Source organism: Mustela lutreola, chromosome 1 (genome assembly GCF_030435805.1).
Source record: "Mustela lutreola isolate mMusLut2 chromosome 1, mMusLut2.pri, whole genome shotgun sequence".
In the NCBI taxonomy this organism is placed as follows: Eukaryota; Metazoa; Chordata; class Mammalia; order Carnivora; family Mustelidae; genus Mustela; species Mustela lutreola.
The window spans coordinates 154366323-154385184 of record NC_081290.1 but is presented as its reverse complement, the minus strand read 5'-3'; the positions used below and the strand labels follow the sequence as shown (position 1 = coordinate 154385184).

At 51.4% G+C, this 18862-nt stretch overlaps 1 protein-coding gene across 2 annotated transcripts in view; it reads right to left on the bottom strand.

Moving 5' to 3' along the window:
* Positions 1–1115: 1115 nt before the first annotated feature.
* The window catches only part of BLK (BLK proto-oncogene, Src family tyrosine kinase), a 70573-nt gene continuing 52826 nt past the window's right edge, over positions 1116–18862 (bottom strand). The window contains exons 4-13 of one of the 2 annotated variants that reach the window (XM_059177314.1): positions 17025–17118; positions 16032–16130; positions 14835–14938; positions 10285–10431; positions 9696–9848; positions 8214–8393; positions 6944–7020; positions 4110–4260; positions 2695–2826; positions 1116–1963 (exon numbers count right to left, since the gene is read on the bottom strand). In XM_059177314.1, the coding sequence (XP_059033297.1) occupies positions 1758–1963; positions 2695–2826; positions 4110–4260; positions 6944–7020; positions 8214–8393; positions 9696–9848; positions 10285–10431; positions 14835–14938; positions 16032–16130; positions 17025–17118 (1343 nt within the window). In that variant the 3' untranslated portion in view covers positions 1116–1757. The remainder of the gene's footprint in view (positions 1964–2694; positions 2827–4109; positions 4261–6943; positions 7021–8213; positions 8394–9695; positions 9849–10284; positions 10432–14834; positions 14939–16031; positions 16131–17024; positions 17119–18862) is intronic. The other variant, XM_059177324.1, reaches the window with a different exon arrangement.

The following is an 18862-nucleotide window of genomic DNA, read 5'->3' as shown; positions in this document are numbered from 1 at the left end:
AAGGATGCAAACATACAGATGTTTGTTCTTCTTTGCCCAGTCACCTCTGTTCCCCTACAGGGGCAGCTCCTGCGGTGAGGTTGTCCCAGCCCAGCAGCTCCCGCCAAGACTCTGCTGCCATAGTCCAGCAGCTGTGCTCGCCTCCACAACCCCCTCCCACCACTAATAAGCAGTGTGACCTGGGAATACCACCCAATCTCTTTGTGCCTGCCTTTCTTCCTCTGTACACAACATCGTAATATTCCTTGGGTTACCAGGATCAGACGGGTCAAAACATGGCAAGTTGATGGCCAGGGGTTTAAAGGGGGGGAGGGATGAATAGAAGCATAAGGGATTTTTAGGGCATTGAAACTATTTTATATGATAGTGTAATGCTGGAGGCAAGTCATTATACATTGTCCAACACGCATACAATATAACACAAAGAGCGAATCCTAATGTAAACTAGGGGCTTTAGCTAGTAATGATGTGTTAATTTGGCCTGTCCAGTTGTAACAAATGAACCACACTATGGCAAGATGTTAATGATAGAGGAAATAGAGGGGCGGGGGTGAGGGGTAAATGGACATTCTTTATTCATTCCACTTATTTTTCATAAACCTAAATTCTCAAAAAAAATCTATCATAATAAATCTATTTAATAATAATCTATAATAATGAATCTATTATAAATAAAAACAACAACAACAACAAAAAAAAACCATGACAAATAGCGAGCCTCCTGAACAGTGTGAAGCCTTGAATGTTTCCTGGTGTTACCATCCCATCACCGTGCGCACCTCGTTGCTGCACCTGGTCGCAGGACTCAGAGCCCAGGGCGCTCGCTCCCCGTGCACGCACCCCCAACAAGTGCAGCTCGCACTCTCCCACTGCCAGGCCTCAGCAATGGGTCCTGGGCTCAGGCCAGAAGCCCAGGGATTTCTGAGGTGAGGGCGCCACCTGCCGGCCCCGCTCAAGCCTCCCCTAAAAGGCCATGACCCCTGGGTCTGCGGTGTTGTCCTTGAGGCCGGGCTCGGTTTCCACAAATCCGCGAGTCCCTTGCTGCGTCACTCATGCAAACCACCTGTGTCACGTAGCGAGGTCCAGGCTTGTCCCCAGTAACGACACGGCGAAGGTCAGATCTCGTGACTTTATTACGGAAAAGCCCCCAAAGCGCTGGACGCTTCTCTGAACAGACATCTCAGAGGACCCAGTCCTGCTTCTGGGATAGCAGAGAGCGAGCAGGACAGGGGCGCGGACGGCGCAGGTGGGAGCAGCCGGACTCCCCAGTCACCTGTAGCCGACTTCTTGCTTTTGGCACCAGCTCAGGGTTGTCACACGAACTCAAACGTTTAACGGTGTGCCAGGCGTTTGCCGGGCACTATTCTGAACATCTTACTGGGGTTAACGAATGTAATCCTCTCGAGGAACATACGAGGTAGGTACTATCATGGTTCTTCCCTCATTGTACAAGTAAGACAGCGGAGGAGCAGAGAGGCTGAGTGGCTCACCAAGGTCACACAGCCAGAGAAGGGGGGGGGGGGCTGCCATTGAATGTCCAGAGTCTGTGCTGTGTGATCCACCCGTCAGACCACCTCTACTTCTACTTTCCTCATCTGAGAAATGGGCATACCAATTCATCCCTGCCCTTCCTGGCTGGCTGTGGCTAGAATATAAGCTGCGAGGTGAACATGCCTGGTCAGTTCTACAGGATGGGTCGCAGATGTGAGCCAACCCCGGGCCTCGCGCGCCCTGGACGCGTGTCCCTGCGTCAGGGCCTAGGGCTGCAGCTCGTACTGCTGCTCGGTGGCTGTGTGGAAGTCCTCGAGCACTGACTGCAGGAACTCAAATGTGGGCCGCTCCTCTGGCCGGCTCCTCCAGCACTCAGCAATGACACCGCGGTACAGCTCCGGCGGGCACGAGTCGGGCCGCGGCATGCGGTAGCCGCGCTCCAGGCTGCGGATGACCTCGGGGTTGCTCATTCCTGCAGGCGGACGGGACGCAGAGCGCGGCTGAGGGGCGGCGGGAGCCGGTGAGGCCCAGACCACCGCATCCTCCCTCGCAGGTCACTGGGCTGCCCAGCTGGTGCCCCTGAGAAACAACCCTTTATTTACATGTCATTCCTCCGAGAACAGCTGGAGGGGAGGCTTGGGTTGTCTCCTTAGTGCGGGCAGTTCCTCCGTGTGTGGGACCCTGTCTTGCTTACCTGCCATGAGCACACAGCCCAAGTCCGTCACTCGCTGGCCATGTGCACCAGCCCGCGGAGGGAGACCACTGGCTGTAGGCTGCTGAGTTGGCCAAGCCCTTTAGTGGCCCAGTGGGGCGGGGGGAGGGCTGGGAAGTTGTACAGTCAGAACACGGCTTCCGGAACTACACCCAAGGTACAAGGCCAGAGGAGAGACAAGCTGTCCTCAAGTGAGAACCAGTTTGGAGTGAACTTGAGTTCAGACACTGACCTTCGCTTAATTCCTGGTTTGGGGGGTTACTGACCTCTCCTGAATGAAGGGGCACAGCCCTGTTGCCAAAGCAATGTTGAGGAAGGGGCCCAGAGCCTCTGTCTCCAGAGTGACATGCATGAGTCTCTGTTCTAACTGCGGGACCCCATTCTGACATAGATGTGGGCAGCTCCAGGCACCAAGGATGGGATATCTGTCATTGCAGTCATTTCTGGAAGGTAGGGAACCCATCTAATCACTGCGGGACCAAGCCGCCTACCTGGATAGGGTACGCGCCCATAAGTGACGATTTCCATCAGGAGGATTCCAAACGACCACACATCTGCTTTGATGGTGAACACCCCAAAATGGATGGCCTCTGGGGCAGTCCACTTGATGGGGAACTTGGCGCCTATGAGAAAAGCCACAGGCAGCTTTGTGAGGCCATGACAGACTGTCCCTATGCACCTTCCCTCCCCCTTTTTAGCAGGCCTTGGACCACCATCTCTGGTTGTGCTTCCAGAGAACCACTAAGACCCACTAGAACACATGAGTAGGCATGTTGAAGACTCTAGGGGTGCACAGCCCTAGAGTGCTTCCAGAAATGCTTCCAGAGAACCACTAAGACCCACTAGAACACATGAGTAGGCATGTTGAAGACTCTAGGGGTGCACAGCCCAAGAGACAACCTCTGTCACCCTGTTTGGGTCTTGGTTCCGTGGGCTTCACAAGGCAACCCATATGTGTTTCCACCTGGGACAGAAGAGTCATTTCCACCTCACGTGTTTAATAACAGAAATCCATCGTTTGGGCAATTCACCTTAACTGGTCCCTGCCTTTTAATCCCTACCTGCAAAATGGAACTGATGACAAGGGACTTGTGTGTCAGTCACCTAGGGTCACGGTGAGGAGGGCATTCCAATCCCGCTGTCCTGTGAAGCCCCCTGGGGTGCTGCAGCCTGGTTAGCATTTAGAGTAGACAGCATACAGCTCAGCATGGGATTACCTCCTTCCTTGTCCTGCTTTCTCGGTTTCCCCAGCCAGCCTGAAGCTTCCTCAGGGAACAAGCCCTATTGATCCTTCTCCTGTGCCAACTGATTAATATGCTCAGCTAATATTGCTTGCTAGCTTACTTGATACATGTATTTGACCATTTTAAATCTTTTCATGAAGTTTTTTTTTTTTTTTTTTTTTTTTTGTCTCATGAAGAAAAGCCGAGTGTTCTATGGAAACCCTAATTCAGGTATAAGCATTTACTGCCTATTCATGCTTCAAAAAAATGTTTTCCATAGTGTGTTCTGAGAAACCCTATATCTGTGGGAGGCTTACAGGAGCCAAGTGAAAAAGGTACCTTGGGCTCAAATTAGTTTTGGAGAGACAGGTGAAGCAAATATATGCTGTTTCTTTGCTGCAGGACTTGTCAGTGCCTTTCATATGTTGGTGTGCACCAGGAATCTCCAAAGAGGGTCTGAACAACCTATGCAGCATCTCCAAACCTACTTCATCACAAAACCATTCCTCATCAGACACTAGTGAAGCCCCTTTACAGAAACGCTGATCTACCTGGGAGTGAGGCCAGAATTGGGAAAAAACACAAAGCTCTTCTCTGAAGTGTCAAGGAGAAGCACAAGGGGGTTTAAGGAGTTGGGGAAGGTAAGGCCCAAGGTCTCCCTTGTAGATGGGGGCTCCGCCCACCTTCTTGAGCAGTGTATTCACTGTCAATGATGCGGGCCAAGCCGAAGTCCGCGATCTTGCAGCACAGGGTCTCAGACACCAGGATGTTGGCTGCTCTCAGGTCGCGGTGGATCGAATTCATTTGCTCGATGTATGCCATTCCTTCGGCAATCTGAGGGAACAAGCCACACAGTGAAGAACAGCGCAGGGACCTCCAGGCTCTGCCCTGCAGAGCCGCTATCAGGAGAGGAAGGACCTGCCCACCTATCTGGAGGGCTGTTCCTCACCCCCTCATAGCCTGGAAGGGGCAGGAACACTTGGAGGTCTGTGTTTGTGTTTGTTGGCAGATGCATAGGGGACGAGGAGTGCTGCTGGAGAAGGAGAAGGAGCAGATTCCTGAGTGGAGAAAACTGGCTTCCACCACTCTTCAGCTGAATAAGCCATAGACCGCAGCCCTCGAAAAGCCCAGAAAAGCAGAGACATGGATATCAGAGCCAGAGCTGCCTGAACCACTCACCCACTTCTCTGTCCTTCCAAGTGTTTGCAGGGAAGGAAGACAGCAGAATGAAAGCAGGAGAAGAAGGTCTTTTAAGGGGTCGGGGAAGAAAAGGTCAGGGAAGGAGGGAAGTCAGCAGCACTGTTCAAGAGCAGGGAGCCTTGGATTGGAGCTGCTTAAGCTCTCTAAGGGGTCTCTGTCCTGACCTGGAACATGAGGAAAGGGGTCTCCAGGGTGTGGAGTTGAAGTGGGCAATACACAAGACATGTGGCCAGGTGGCTAACTAGGCCCTCAGAGGGCATGCGCAGAATTCCAGTGGACCAGAGGCCGTTTCTGTTCCCCATCACCACCATTGGGCCAGGAATAGCTGCTCATGTGGCACTTGTGTCTTGTAGTCGAGGAAACTCATTGAGGCTTTATTCTTCCCACTCCTGCTTGATGGATGAAGGAACCGAGGCAGAGCATAAAATGCCAATGTACCCCCAGACCAGCGATGGCAAGAAGGCAGCACTGGACTTCATCCTACTCCATAAGCGTCCCTCTGCCCTGGTTTATTCATGAATCCATTCACTTAGTCATTCATTTATTCCTTTGCTAAATCATACATTTATTGGTATGTTACTGTGGGGGCTAGAAAGCTGAATACCAAATATCTTGGATCTGGATAACATTTACCAGCACTCCTCCCATTAACAAATGCATACTGAGAAGTACTAGAAATCATACCAAAGGTGGGGGGGTTTGCGGGGGAACCAGATGGGCTTTCAAGACGACTACACCACACACAGTGCTAACTAAAACTCGTGCAGAAAGTGTTCTCTGCCCCTTTCCCATCCAGAGAAATCTGAATTGAATTTAACTTGGGTCTTGAATGTCGGTTAGGATTTTGCCCAGGCATTCTGGGTGAAAGGGGCAGCCTGAGTGAGGGCTCAGGGGTGTGACAGGACATGTGGGGGGGGTGCTGTGGGGCTGCAAAGTAGGGCACATAGATGACGGTTATAGGCGGGATTTGCATTTCATCCTGCAAAGCAGGAAAAGGAGTGCCCAGAAGGGTCGTGTGTATGTGTGTGTGTGTGTCCACACACGTATGTGCTGAGACGCAAGCATGACTAGAATGGGGTGTAGAAGCTGTTCACTTGGAAGGTTCTGATTTTCTGGTTTCCTAACCCTTAGATTCTTGGCCACCCCTAGGTATACATGCAGGTGGCTTTTCATATCCTTTGCCCCTGGGAAGACCCAAGATTTCCCCAGGAACTGAGAAAGAGACAGGGGAGAGTGAGAAAGGCAAAGAAAGAAAGAAAGAAGGGGTGGCCACTCTTAACACCATTTTGTGGTTTGAGGCTGGTTACCAGTGTTAATTTTCCGAGACCACTCAGCACCCTACCCAAACCCAGGTGCATTAACCTTAGTGGAAAAAGGGCATGGTGACATCAGTTCCTGCACTGATACTAATAACAGATAATACCAGACAAGGTGGGGATGGGGTGGTGGTGTGGGGTGAGGGGGAGGTTTCCTCTCTGGAGGCGGATGTGTGTGTGTTTTTGGGTCTCACCGGCTGACCACAGACCAGAGCTCTTCTGCTGAGAGTTCCAGTTTTAGCAGACACACACACTCAGGGCCATCAGGTGTGTTTCCCTGCCAGTTAGAACCCTCAGCTAACATCCCCGGGGAGGAACGACCCCTTCTCTCCCTTTTGCTCTTCACCTCATGAAGCCTGGACTGTGATTCATCTGCTGGAAGAGGCATTTGTGGGCATAATCTGAGGAAGAAAGGAGGTCATGACACGCCTGCCTACACTGTCACATGGAATTCAGGTGAACTCTCCGGGTTCCCCGCACCATCCGTTCTCCTTCTCTTCAGGAATAATTGGACTCACCTCACTTCATCCCAACGGCCCAGAATAAAGACTGCATTTCCCAACCTCCTTCGCAGCCTGGGTGTGGCCAGGTGACATGATTGGGGGCAAGGAAAGAAATGTCAAAGTAAGGATAGTAGGTGACTTCAGGGACATGTCTCTAGAAGGAGGAAGGTGGGAAGCCTGAGTGGCTCAGCTGTTAGAAGGGAGAAGGTAGGCTTAAATGACATGCTAAGTGCCGAGCAGATGGAAGAAATGTGGGTCCCTGTGTCTTTGGGGGAAAGACCCACTTACTTGCCCCCACACAAAACACCTCTGGATATTTACAAATTTAAACCGTTATTACTCTGTTTTCTGCCCTTCCCAGCCCAGCCTAAATTGAGTGGCTACAACCTCTGAATAGTCAGTTTCATGAAGCCACAAGGCACAGAGGAGAGGGTGGGGTTCTGAGTCCACTTGGTCATCACTACTCTTGGGCTTTGTTATAGTTGATAGCTCACAAACCTGGGCTGACATGTCGATCAGTCTGGGGAGGGACAATCTGCTACCTTCATCTGTCTTCAGGAAATCCAGTAAGCATCCTAAGGAAAGAGAAGTTGCAACTGCTCTTGTGCAAAATGAGCCAACCCCGGCTGTGCCGGTCCCTCCCATGTGTGCGCTGCCCCCAACCTGGTGTCAGGAAACATGGGGCACCCTGTCAGATCTCCGGTACACAGAGAACAAAACCACCCACAGCTGCAGAGTAGAGTGCTTTATGCTTTACAGAAATTCTAGTCTCGGTCATCAGAGCATCCCAGGAGGCAGCCACTGTGCTCCCAGCTGCTCAGAGGAAGTTCAGTTTCTGCAAGGGTCAGAGCCACCCAGCCGGGAAGCCAGGAGCAGAACCTGATCTCCCGACTCTGTATCAGTGCCTGTTCTTGGCATGATGTCCTACAGCGTCTTCCTGTCCCCTTCACCCTTTGTTGGCAGAGATTCTGTCTCTGAGGACCAAAGGTGCAAAAAATGCCAGCACGGAGACCCCTGCCTCCTGGGGTTTGGTGCGGGGGACAAATGCAGCTCCACTGTGACATCTAAGAACGGGGAGGGATGGTCACCTAAGGGGGGGCTGGTGGGCGGTGGAGGCATTGAATTCCCAGCTCAATGTGGGGCCCCCTTGAGGATGATTTCTAAGGAGTTAGGTTAACATGGCAGGTTAGGATCCTACAGAAGTGTTGGGCAATCAGGGTCACAGGAAGAGTGGGAAGGAGCTCACAGGCTGACCCCCACCCACTGCCCCATGAGATCTTGGCTTCACTGTGGACTTCCATGGCCAGCTGGCCTGATCTCTCTTTTCATCCATGATGTCATTTATGGTTTTCAGAAGTCCATGGCTAGTGAGTGTCATAACTGGGACCAGAACCATCTCTGGATGCCCAGTCGAGCACTCTTGGCAGTGCTCTGCCCTCCCTAGTGAGCATCAGACAGTGCTGGGCATAGAAGGTGCCCTCCAAAAATGTTGCCTGAAGTGTGTCTGAATGGGGACACAGCTCTGAAAGAACCACTGACCCATATTTTTCCCACCATCCTTCCTTCCTGCCCCTCAGTCCCACGGAAAACCTTAGATCTGTAGGATATTGGCTAATTGGTGGGGCCCATGGCCCAGGGATCCCCCACGGAGGTCCGCTCACTGGCAAACCCACTGCAGCAGATCAGCCTCAGCCTTCTGGGCTCCTCATGCCTTGACCCTGCCCCTCCCCACCCCTGTCTGACGATGCAGCCCCATGCAGGGCACCACCTCTGGCCATGTACTCGGTCACGATGTAAATGGGTTCCTTGGTGACCACGGCATAGAGACGAACTAGCCTCTCATGCTGGAGAGTTTTCATCATGTTGGCCTCTGCCAGGAAGGCTTCCGGAGACATGGTTCCCTCCTTTAAGGTCTTGATGGCCACTTTCACATTGTTCTTGTAATAACCTGAGCCAGGTCGGGGAGAGAATAAAGAAACCATTTAGAAGACCTGGACACTGTGGGAGGTGATCCCTTCACTAAAATATCTATAAGCTTCCAGGAGCCACCCTTATTCTATAGGTGGAGGACTGAGGTCAGAACTGCCCCCCTAGGATGGAGCCCTGGGCTCGGATGTTCGGGTCCTATAGGTGACAGATGAGCTGGCTTTTCCTGTAGGATGCCAGCCTATCTCAGCCTCTTGTGCCCGACTGGAGCCTCAGGGAGTTGAGAAACTTCCCTGCCTGGAGGGAGGCTGCTTTACCTCCTCGCCCCTGCGCCAGGTCTGTCCTGGTGTGTCGTGTCCCTTCTGTCCTTCCTATAGCCTGCTCCTCTCCCGACGCGAGTCTCTTCTACCACACGATACCTTCAGCCTGGAAATGGGCATCACAGCCCATGGCAACACTGCCGAGGAGGCAGAGGTGGCTTGTAGACCTCTTTCCCTCCTTTCTGTGCCCTGCAAGTTTCCTTCCCCTGTACCTCCACATTCTCCCCCACCCACATTTTCCTCCAACCACGTTCTCCTCCATCAAGCTCCCCCATCCACCCTGAAAGGTAAAAGATAAATAATAATTGACACACCCTTCTCAGGAGATCTTTGCAAGGACCTATGTAGGGCTCCGCACATAGGTGTTTCAGGCATCAGTCCCGGTTGCTGGAGGAGGGTTTGGGGACACAGGTGGATCTCACCTGGGGATCATGCCCCAGAGCTATGGACTGGTCCAGGAATAAAATAAAGCACTGCCTTTCATAGTCTGCTAGTGCTCTTGGTGAGTACAAGAGTGGTCGTCCGCTACACGTACAGGGACTGGAGAGCTCAGTGACCTCGCTTGTCACCCAGCTACAAGCAGTGGCTTGGTCTATTATTAGACTTCTGGAGCTCCTGGGTCACCATTGACCATGTTGAGCAGGTCATTTCCATCTGGCAAACCAAAGCTAAGAGGAGTTAGCCAGATGTTCAAGTTCACAGACCAGTCCATCCATGGCAGACTAGCCCCAGGCAGTGAAGAGTGAGGGAAGGAACCAACTAAGGTGTTGGGAGAGCTGGAGTCTGTTCCTACAGCACCACCATGGTGTCCTGACAGTGGAGGCCAAGTCACTGCAGTGTCTTAGGATTGCCTTCATTACCTCATCTGTGAAATGGGTACCATCGCCTCTGGCCCTTCTCCCAAACAAGCTTTCTGGGGAAGCACAATACAGTGTGCATACCCTGAGCCTTCTGTGCTTCAGGACACAGGGCAGGGAGAGAGAGGCTTCTGGCCACATACTCACCCATCCAGACATCGCCAAACTGCCCAGACCCGAGTTTCCTGACCAGCTTGAGAGACTGCCGGGGGATTTCCCATTCATCCTGGGCCCAGGGGTTTTGGGGAGCCAGACTCACACAGGGTTGGGTCAGCCTCTGGCATAAACCATCCCCTTTCTCTGCATTAGGGAAGAAGAGATGGAGCTGGAGATTACCAGAGTAGCCTAATCACAGGTCTCCCTCGGGAACCATATTCTTCCCAGCTGTGTCCCTTTCTTGTTTTTGCCAACCACACTCCCATGTCCAAGTACACATATGCCTGTGTTCACATTTGCTGTACACACTCTCTGCATTTGCATTCATTTTGCATAAAGCAAGGCATGCTGTCATTGACCTGCTCTAAGACTGAAAATCCTCGTTATGCTCCAAGTGGTCACACGATGAGTGAGCCAGTAGAAGGGATTAGGGAAATCGACTTTGAATCACTGTGCCGATACTTGTCCAGCTTTGGGATAGCCCCCTCCCCTACGATGGCACCAGTGATTCACATGATCTTGAGATCTAGTGATAGATCGAAGGGCTCCTCTGCACCCCGGTCACATCCTCCCCTCTTACGAGAATAATGCTGCACCAAAGCCTGGAGTGTAGGGAAGGTGATGCGGGGGGAGATGTAATAGCCCCCTTCATCCAGGGAGCGGATCTTGTAGTGTTTGATCATCTCCCCCTGGGTGGTCACATCCTTCACAGTCAAGGAAAAGGCACCTAGAGGAGTAATAAAGTGATAAGGCATACAGAGGGGAAAATCAGGGTTGAGATTTGGGCTTCATTTCAAAACCACCCAAATTCTGCCCTCCACTTTAACTCTTCCCACCATAAGTTACCTTTCTTTCATCTCAACCTCAGCCCTCCAGAAAGCCTCCCCTATCCTCGCCACCCAACTCAGACCTTGATGTTTCTCTCCAAGCCAGGGAATCCCAGAACTCTGAAGCAAACATGCTGTCCCCTACTTGGACATCTGGTCATCCAGGGACCCCCCTTTGCCATGGACTATTTATTGAGAAATGTAGAGTTATTGAAGGAACTAGAGGATTGATTGATTCCTGGATTCATTCAACTCACTCATTCTAGCTGAAAAGGCTGGCGCTGCTCCCACAAGGAATAGCAAACACCAAACTTAAGCACTCATGTCCGTGGAGGAGAATATAATAACCTATTTCCCAGGAATTCTGTTCAAATTTATAAACATCTCTGTACCTTGTCATGTATATTACTGTCTGCCTGCAGACAAGGATAGCAGATGCTAAAGGTTAAGAGCAATTTAGGGGGCAAGAGTTTCCACTGGAGAAACGTCTTTCCACGACTTGATGTTCTCATAAAATGTCTCTGTCCAGCTCACTGGGTAACACGCCCGCTACTCTTAATGGGAAGATGAGGAAACTGAGGTCAGGAAGGGGAATGCTAGTGGCCAGCTGAGGGTTCCCCCCTCCGATAGGAAGCTTTTACAAAGCTCCACCGCTAGGTGTCAGGCTCGGACGCCTCTTCTTCTGGGTGTGCACGCCTGGTTTTTCCGCGGTGCTGTTTGTCTCCCTCACAAACCACCTTTCCCTCTCCCCTCCCTTAGCTATTGCGCCTCTCATCACCTACTTACAAACCATGCAAGATGTGTGTGTGCATCTTGCTGTCGCCAGGCCCATCCCACGTCCGCGACCGCAGCTCCACCCTGCTCGCTGCAAACTGTCTCCCCTGCCTTGCCCCGGTAAGTGCAACCTGAGAGTGGCTCTAATGAGTTCATGGAACCTTGCACCACCCCGGTAGTGAGGAAGAGGGCCTTTCTTCCCCCCTCCTCTTTTTTTTTTTTTTTTTTTTTTTTCTTTTCAGCTGGACATCGTGTAGGCTGCATCATAAGAAGCCTAGGAGACCCTGCTCTCTTCCCCACGATGCTGCTACCAGAGCTCATGATTTAGGGCTTCTAGCTTGCCTGGGGTTCATCCAAGGGCCTGTCCCCCATTTCTTTTCACAGTTTAATATTCTTCTTATTGTTATTCCTCCAAATACTTTCAACTGCTGGTTCAGGGCTCCCAGAGATTGAGATTTAATGCCCGCAGAACTGTCTGCCTTCAGACTGGGAAACTAGCTGATCCTCACCCAGGTACCCATAAACAGAGGTTTGAGAGGCTAAGAGAATGACAGAGGCAATACAGGGTGAGAATTCATTTCCCCGGCTTCTGTGGGCAGCGTTCCTTCCCTGTCTTCCATCCGCTGGCTGCAGTTTTCAGATGCAGAGGGAGGGCACTTGCTTCGGAGTTCTGAGGAGCATGTGTGCAAATGTGTCTGTGTCCGTCTATGTGTGTGGGCTTGATGATGCTGAGGTAGTCCTGCAGCCCTGCCTCAAACTGGCCAATTTCCAGCTTGGACTAGCTTCCCCATGGTGGGCAAGGACAAGAGGGATACCCCCACCTTTAGAGCACCCCTTCCTCCATCCTGAGGTTAGGGGGTCCCTCTCTTCCAGAAGGCACCTTAGCAATAGACAATGACTAAGACATCATGTCCAGGGCGAGATCACATGATTCTGGGACTTGTGTCAACATAGTAGGGGTGGGTGGGAATATACAGAAAATAGGATTGACTGAGACATCACTGTCCAAGCAGAATGTGGGCACAAGGGGTTCCATCATACTCTTCTCTCTACTTCTGTACATATTTGAAATATTCTCTAAAAACAAAACAGGTATGTCATCTCCAGTGATTCCCATATCGCTTCTTGGTCAAAAGTGCTTTGCCAAAATGGAGTAGTGGCAATATGGCAATATCCATATATAGATATATATGGATTTAATTCATCCACTGGTACAGTTCCGGAAATTTTATATAGAACACCCAACTGACCAATGCACCCCCCACCTCCTCAACCTGGCCCTGACCCTTTGAAGGGCAGGGAGGCTTCGGGATCTCCCCTGAGCCTCCCAGGGTATAATGAGCAGCTCTCTTTGCCCCTTGTTTGCTGCTCTGGGGCTTCCGCTCGCTGTGGTTCTCAAGCTGTGATGGAGCTGGAGGACGAGGCTGGCGGGGTGCTCCCACTAAGCAGAACCTCTGTCTCCTCTCATTGCCCCAACCACAGGGAACCAGCTTGCAGCCCAGCCATCATCTCTTCCCTTCCTCCTCTGATGTCACTGTCACCACCTCTCCTCCAGTTAAAAATTGGCCACAAGGGCGTAAGAGGTCCTTATGTGCCACATCATGATGAACAAAGGCTTCCTTCATCTTACTCAGGGATATTCACCTCCATCAGCTCACGACAGGCCTGCCAGACGCACTGTAGACCTTGTAAAGTCTCTTAGATGACTTGGGCTCTGATCCTCTGATCCCTGTTCACTGTTGGCCTCATGGGAGTCATTTCTTCCCTTAGGGACTCAGTTTCCTCATCTTTCAAATGGGGCTATTGGCTCAGCATCCCAAAGATGGCAAATATGTACCAGGAAGCATATATAATAAGGTCCAGAGCAACCCGTTCATAATAGCTGCAAGCTGGAAACAGTGTATGTCTCCCAACATCAGAAAGGAGGAACAGCTTACAGAATATTCATATGCTGGGTTCTGTAGAGCAGTGAATGTGAACGGACCACTCCTCAACAACATGAGGGTACCTGTTATGGGCTGAATTGTGTCCCTCAAAATTCCTATGTTGAAGTCCTCCAGTAGCTCAGAATGTGACTCTATTTGGAGATGGGAGCTTTAAAGAGGTAACTACTGAAGTCATTGGTGGGGAGACAGGTTGACTAATCCAACATGACTGGTGCCCTTATTAGAAAAGGAGATTAGGAAACAGACTGAGGACAGACCAGGTCAGGAGGTCTGTCAGGTAGAAGGTGACTATCTACAAGCCAAGGAGAGAAGCCTCAGAAGAAACCAATCCTGCCACCAACTCTATCTAGGACTGCCAGCCTCCAGCACCATGACACAGTTTCTTTCTGTGAAGCCGTCCACCCCAGTTTCTGGTACTTTATGACAGCAGGCCTAGTAAATTAATATAGACTGTAACAAACAATGTCAAGTGGAAGGGACAAGACATATAAAAATAAAAATAGTATGATTCCACTTGCATCAAGTTGAAGAATATGGGAACCATGGGTGGTAAAGCCATAAGGAAAGGCAAGAAAGGATTTCCCTAAAAGTTGGGGTCCCTGGGTGGCTCAGTCAGTTAAACATCTGCCTTCAGCTCAGGTCACAATCCCAAGGTCCAGGGATAGAACTAGCATTGGGCTCCCTGCTCAGTGGGGAGTCTGCTTCTCCTTCTGTCCTTCCCTCTGTTTGTGAGCACTCTCCCTCTCAAATAAATAAATAAAATCTTTAAAAAAATAAGAAAAAGAAAAGAGAATTTCTTTAAGAGTTGAGATAGCCATGATTTCTCTTGGGGGAGGGGTAGGTTGAGTCACACAAGTGGAGTGGTGAGAAGGGCTGTGGATGTCTGGAATGTTCGCGCTCCTGTGGCTGCACAGGTGTTTCCTGTAATTATACGCTCACTTATAATTTATGCAAGTTTTGTATGCTTTATATGTCATAACAAAGGGAACTTTAAGAAGGAAAGAAGGAGAGAAAACCAAATGAAAGAGAAAGAGAAAGCCCGGTGGCCTGCGGGCGGTGGCAGAAATGTTTTGGTCAATCGGGGGGTTTGAATCCATGCGTGCTCCCCATTCTCCACAATGGCCACCCCAGTCTTTCATACCCAGCCACGGGCCTTTCTCCAAACTCTGTCACCTTCCAGGTGCCTGTAAGTGCCTCGGCTGAGATGATTTCTAAGCGGTCTATGGGCTCCCAAATCCTTTGGTTCCAAAACGTGGCTCTGGGTCTCTCCCTCTCTTCAGACCTCACCAGCCTCAGTGTCCCCACTGAGCCAGAGACGATGCACAGTGGCCTGGACGGGAGCAGCTCTCTAGCTGCCTCTCTTACCTGCACCCTATTCATGTCCAGCCCAGCCAATGGACACCTGTTGGCACCATAGCCTCACACTCAGCTTCTGGACACTAGATTGGCTGGCCAGGCAGGGCCTGAACTGAAAGGGAGACAGGAGACCCGGAAGCCTCTAGGTTCCCCTGGCTGGCATTCCCAGAAGCAGCCTCGGGGGTGGGAGGGGGCTTCCTGGGGACTGCACTGGGCACCATGCTTACCTTTGTTGGTTTCACTCTCTCTGATAAGAAAGGAGCCCGCCTTATTGATTGGAGCCAGAAGCTGCCTCTCAGCATCTTTCCGGCTAATTGATCTAAAGAACCATCTGGGAAAGAGAAAAGGCAGGCAGATCTCAGAGGCTGAACATACTCCTTGGAATACTCTTATCCATGCCCCCCTTCTAAGCTGTACACCCCCCTGCCCCCCAAAATAGCGTTTTCCTGTTTTCAGGTTAACCCTGAAATAACAACACTCCTCACATCTTGATTCATGAAATGCCCTTTGGCCCCTGGGCCTCCTTTTCTTTTTATTTGCCATCAGCGGATGGACTTACTGCTTTCTTGAACTGAGAACATTTTTGGGTGCTCTTTGTTTGATCCTCCTTGAGGTCAAGTCTGAATTCCACAAAGTGCTGAGACCCTCAGAGCACAGATTCCCGCCATGTTCCTCTCAAGCAGGGACCAATCAGTGTGGAAGTTAGTGTCCATGACCCCATACACTCTTCCAGGGAGAGGTGCAGGCCTGGCAGTGCCAGACAGAACATCCTCCCAAGGGCGACCATCGCTGGATGAGGGATACCAGGTAAGGCCACTAACCCAGTTCCAGCACTTTGCTCACGAGTTTAACAGACTCTCAGCTCTTTCAGGGAAAAAGCCCCATCTTACTCATTTCTACAGCTTTCTCCACATGTGGACAGAGTCAGAGTCTGGGTTCTGTTTGTTCAGTGCATGTTGTAGGAGGGAATGAGTGACTGGTACTGTGCAGAAGTGGGTTATGAGGGTTCTGAGGAGTACTGCTTTCTGGAGGCCAATTCTGAGCGAGGCCACCACGCTGTGAGTACCCCTGAGTCCTGCCTGTCGGAGGCCCTGAAGGAGAGGGGGCTGATCATCGTGCCTCAAGGTTAGCTTGCAAGGTCATGGGCCTGTAGGGACGTTTACATCCAAATAAATCAGGGGAGGAGCAGTTCCATTTCACAGATGGGAAGAGTGAGGTGAGCACAGAGAAGTAGTTCCCTGAGCACCAGGCTGTCTGGGTCTGTGGATAATACTTCCCCAGCAGCCCCTTTCTAGCTCCCTCCATGCTATGCTCCCAGAGGCTCACCTTTCAGTCCCTTTCCGACCCCTCCCTGCCCAGCAGCCCCCAGGGGGGAAGCAAAAAGTGGGCCTCGGCTTTGAAGGGCCCTCCGTGTGTCCACCTACTTTTCCACTTCCAAGGTCTCCACTCGGGCCACAAAGTTGCTGGGCACATAGCCTTCTCTTCCAGTGATGAGAGACCTGGCCAACCACCAGTCTCCAACTCTACAGAGAAGGGAAAACCAAAATGGCATAGTGACTCCTGTGGGTATCTCTGGGGGGCGCTCACAGCCCTTCCCCAACTCCAATCTCATCCCTGAGGCAGAGGATGCAGAGGGCAGATGAGAAGGAACTGGTATGAGTTGCTCAGTGGGGAGGTGCTAACTTGTTGAGCATCTCACAGACTGGTCCAGGGAGGAAGGGGTTGGTGAAGACTCCAGAGGAAGAGTTTGTCCAGACAGCCTGACCACGCCAGAGGGCCCCTGTCTTCCGTGAGTAGCCTTCCTCTTGGTTAATGGGACAGATTGAGAGTTTAGTGAGTGCGTCGGGACCAGAGAGGAAAGACAATAGCAGGAGGAGAGATGCTGCCCAAAGGAGGAGCCGGGCAGCCCACGTGTGCCTAGAAGGTCGAGGCTTTTGTGCTTTGGGCTCAAGGCCATCGCAGAACTTCAAGAACAAAAGCAGAACCTCCAGGCTCCACAGAACAAGCCCAACGTTAGAGAGAGAGCAGACTTTGGAGGAGTTTCTGAGAGGGAGCCCTAGAAATTAAGTAAAGATGATTTCATGAGCAGAATCCTGTGCGAGGTTCTGGCTGGCAAGGGAGACACACAAACCTGTGGCAGAGCAGCCAGGCAAGCGCTGTGCCCATCAGGAGGGCTTCATGGAGGAGGTGATGTTGGAGGTAGTTTTGAAGGAGAAGTATGATTTTGACAGTGAAGTGGGAGATAGTGAGTGGAAGCCACCTTGTGAGAAAGACTGTGGAATGGTAGATCGAAGGAGAAAACTGGGTCAAGGTAAAAAGAAATGGTGGGTGACTGGACTGGACGGCTGGGTGGCTGTCCCACTGTGATAGGGAGCCTCAGAGTCCCCTGACCACAGGACCGCATTCCAGGAACTTACTCCTTCAGTATCTGCAGCTTCTCCCCCTTCAGCATCTGCAGGTCCCTGTCATTCACCGAGCTGTAGTCATACAGGGCCACCACGAAGTGCTCCTCTAGAGGGAACAAGGAAGAGATGTGCACCGCTTGGGCCCAGCAGAGTGAGGGCAGGGGCTGGGTGAGTCTGTGCTGTGGGCCATCTCTGGCTGCCATGAGGTCAGGAGGACACAGGGACAGAGGGAAAGCTGTGGTGTGCTTTCTCCCTCACCGAGGCAGCAGGGGAATCTCCTGTCTACCAGACTGACCTTCTAACTTTGCTGCCGGGAATAAGGGCAGGCTGCCCCTAGAGTCCATCCTGTCATCCCTTCTGGTCTCCACATGAAAGCCCTAAGGCCCAGAGCTACCCTCTCAGGGATTGGCTAGCCCAAGATTTAGGGAGATTGGCTGCACTGGGCTGAAGGCTGCCATCCCAAGTTTGGGAATGAGTGTTGGCTGATTCCTTATTGCTTCAAAGTCACATCAGCTTCTCTTCTCTTCCTCTTTGCCAGCTGCCCCTCCCCACCTCTATTCCAAAGAGGGTAGTGGTCTTGGGAATGTGGCTGCTATAACCTTGACCTGTAACTGTGGCCTTGTGCTCCTGGAAGGTGGTACCCTGACTTGCTGCTAGTCCCAGGAATGGACATCCGAATGGCCACTGTGAGTAAGGAGGTCTTTCCTGCTAGCTCTGGGGAGCCAAGAGCCACTGGAAAAGTTCACTTGGAGACCACCTCGCTCACCTGGGAGCAGGTGACTCAACTTTGTCACCGATGTGTGGTGTGATGGCTAGTCACTTCCCCATGGGGGGAAGAGGGGATTGGAATAGATGACGATGCCCCCCACCTCCAGTTCTAAGATTCAAGTCTTTGCATCAAAGGTTGTTAGTTTATTGCTTTGCCCAGGGCTTCCTTGCTGGGGCCGTGAACCGCCAACCCCCCTCCCCCCAAGTAGGAAATGAAGGATGAGCCTTGTGGTAATCAGTCGTGAGTCCCAGCAGGATGAGAAACACCAAGATGAGAAACATCTGGTTTCAGCATTTTGTTTGGGAGCTTGACAGACTCTGAGCTCTCTCAGGTTGAGGAGCCACGTCTTACTCAATTTTATAGCCTCCCCAGTATTTGGACAGAGTGGGTACTGTTTGCTTAGTGCATGCCAGGTGAGACAATGAGGGACCCAGGCTGTCAGAGCTCCTCATGCTCCTGCAAGCCAGTTCTGAAGGAAGGGACCGTCCTGTGAGTCACACCCGCCCCCCCAGGCTCCAAATCCCTGACCCAGGAGGGCCATGGTCACTCATTACACAATCCCCCACTGTCCTACCCACCAGAGTGGCAGTAGAGACGGGGTGAGGGAGGGTGGCGTCAGTGGTCAGAAGGCCAGCAGCAGCTTTGGAAAGTGGGGAAGTTGCGGAGAAAGATAAAGCTTTCTATCTTTCTCGGAACAGACTCAGGGCAGGAGGGAATATGTAGACCCATCGGCCCTCACCCTTTGAGGGTGGGGCTTTAGAATCTTTGAAAACTTGGTTTTGGGGGCACCTGGGTGGCTCAGTGGGTTAAAGCCTCTGCCTTCGGCTCAGGTCATGATCCCAGGGCCCTGGGATCGAGTTCCGCATCAGGCTCTCTGCTCAGCAGGGAGCCTGCTTCCCCCTCTTTTTCTCTGCCTGCCTCTCTGCCCACTTGTGATCTCTGTCTGCCAAATAAATAAATAAAATCTTAAAAAAAAAAAAAAAAGAAAGCTTAGTTTTGTTTTTTATGCTGTTTGTATTTATTGTAACATTTTTCTTTTTGTCTCATTTATAGTTTGTAGTTCTTATTTGAAAAACAAAAC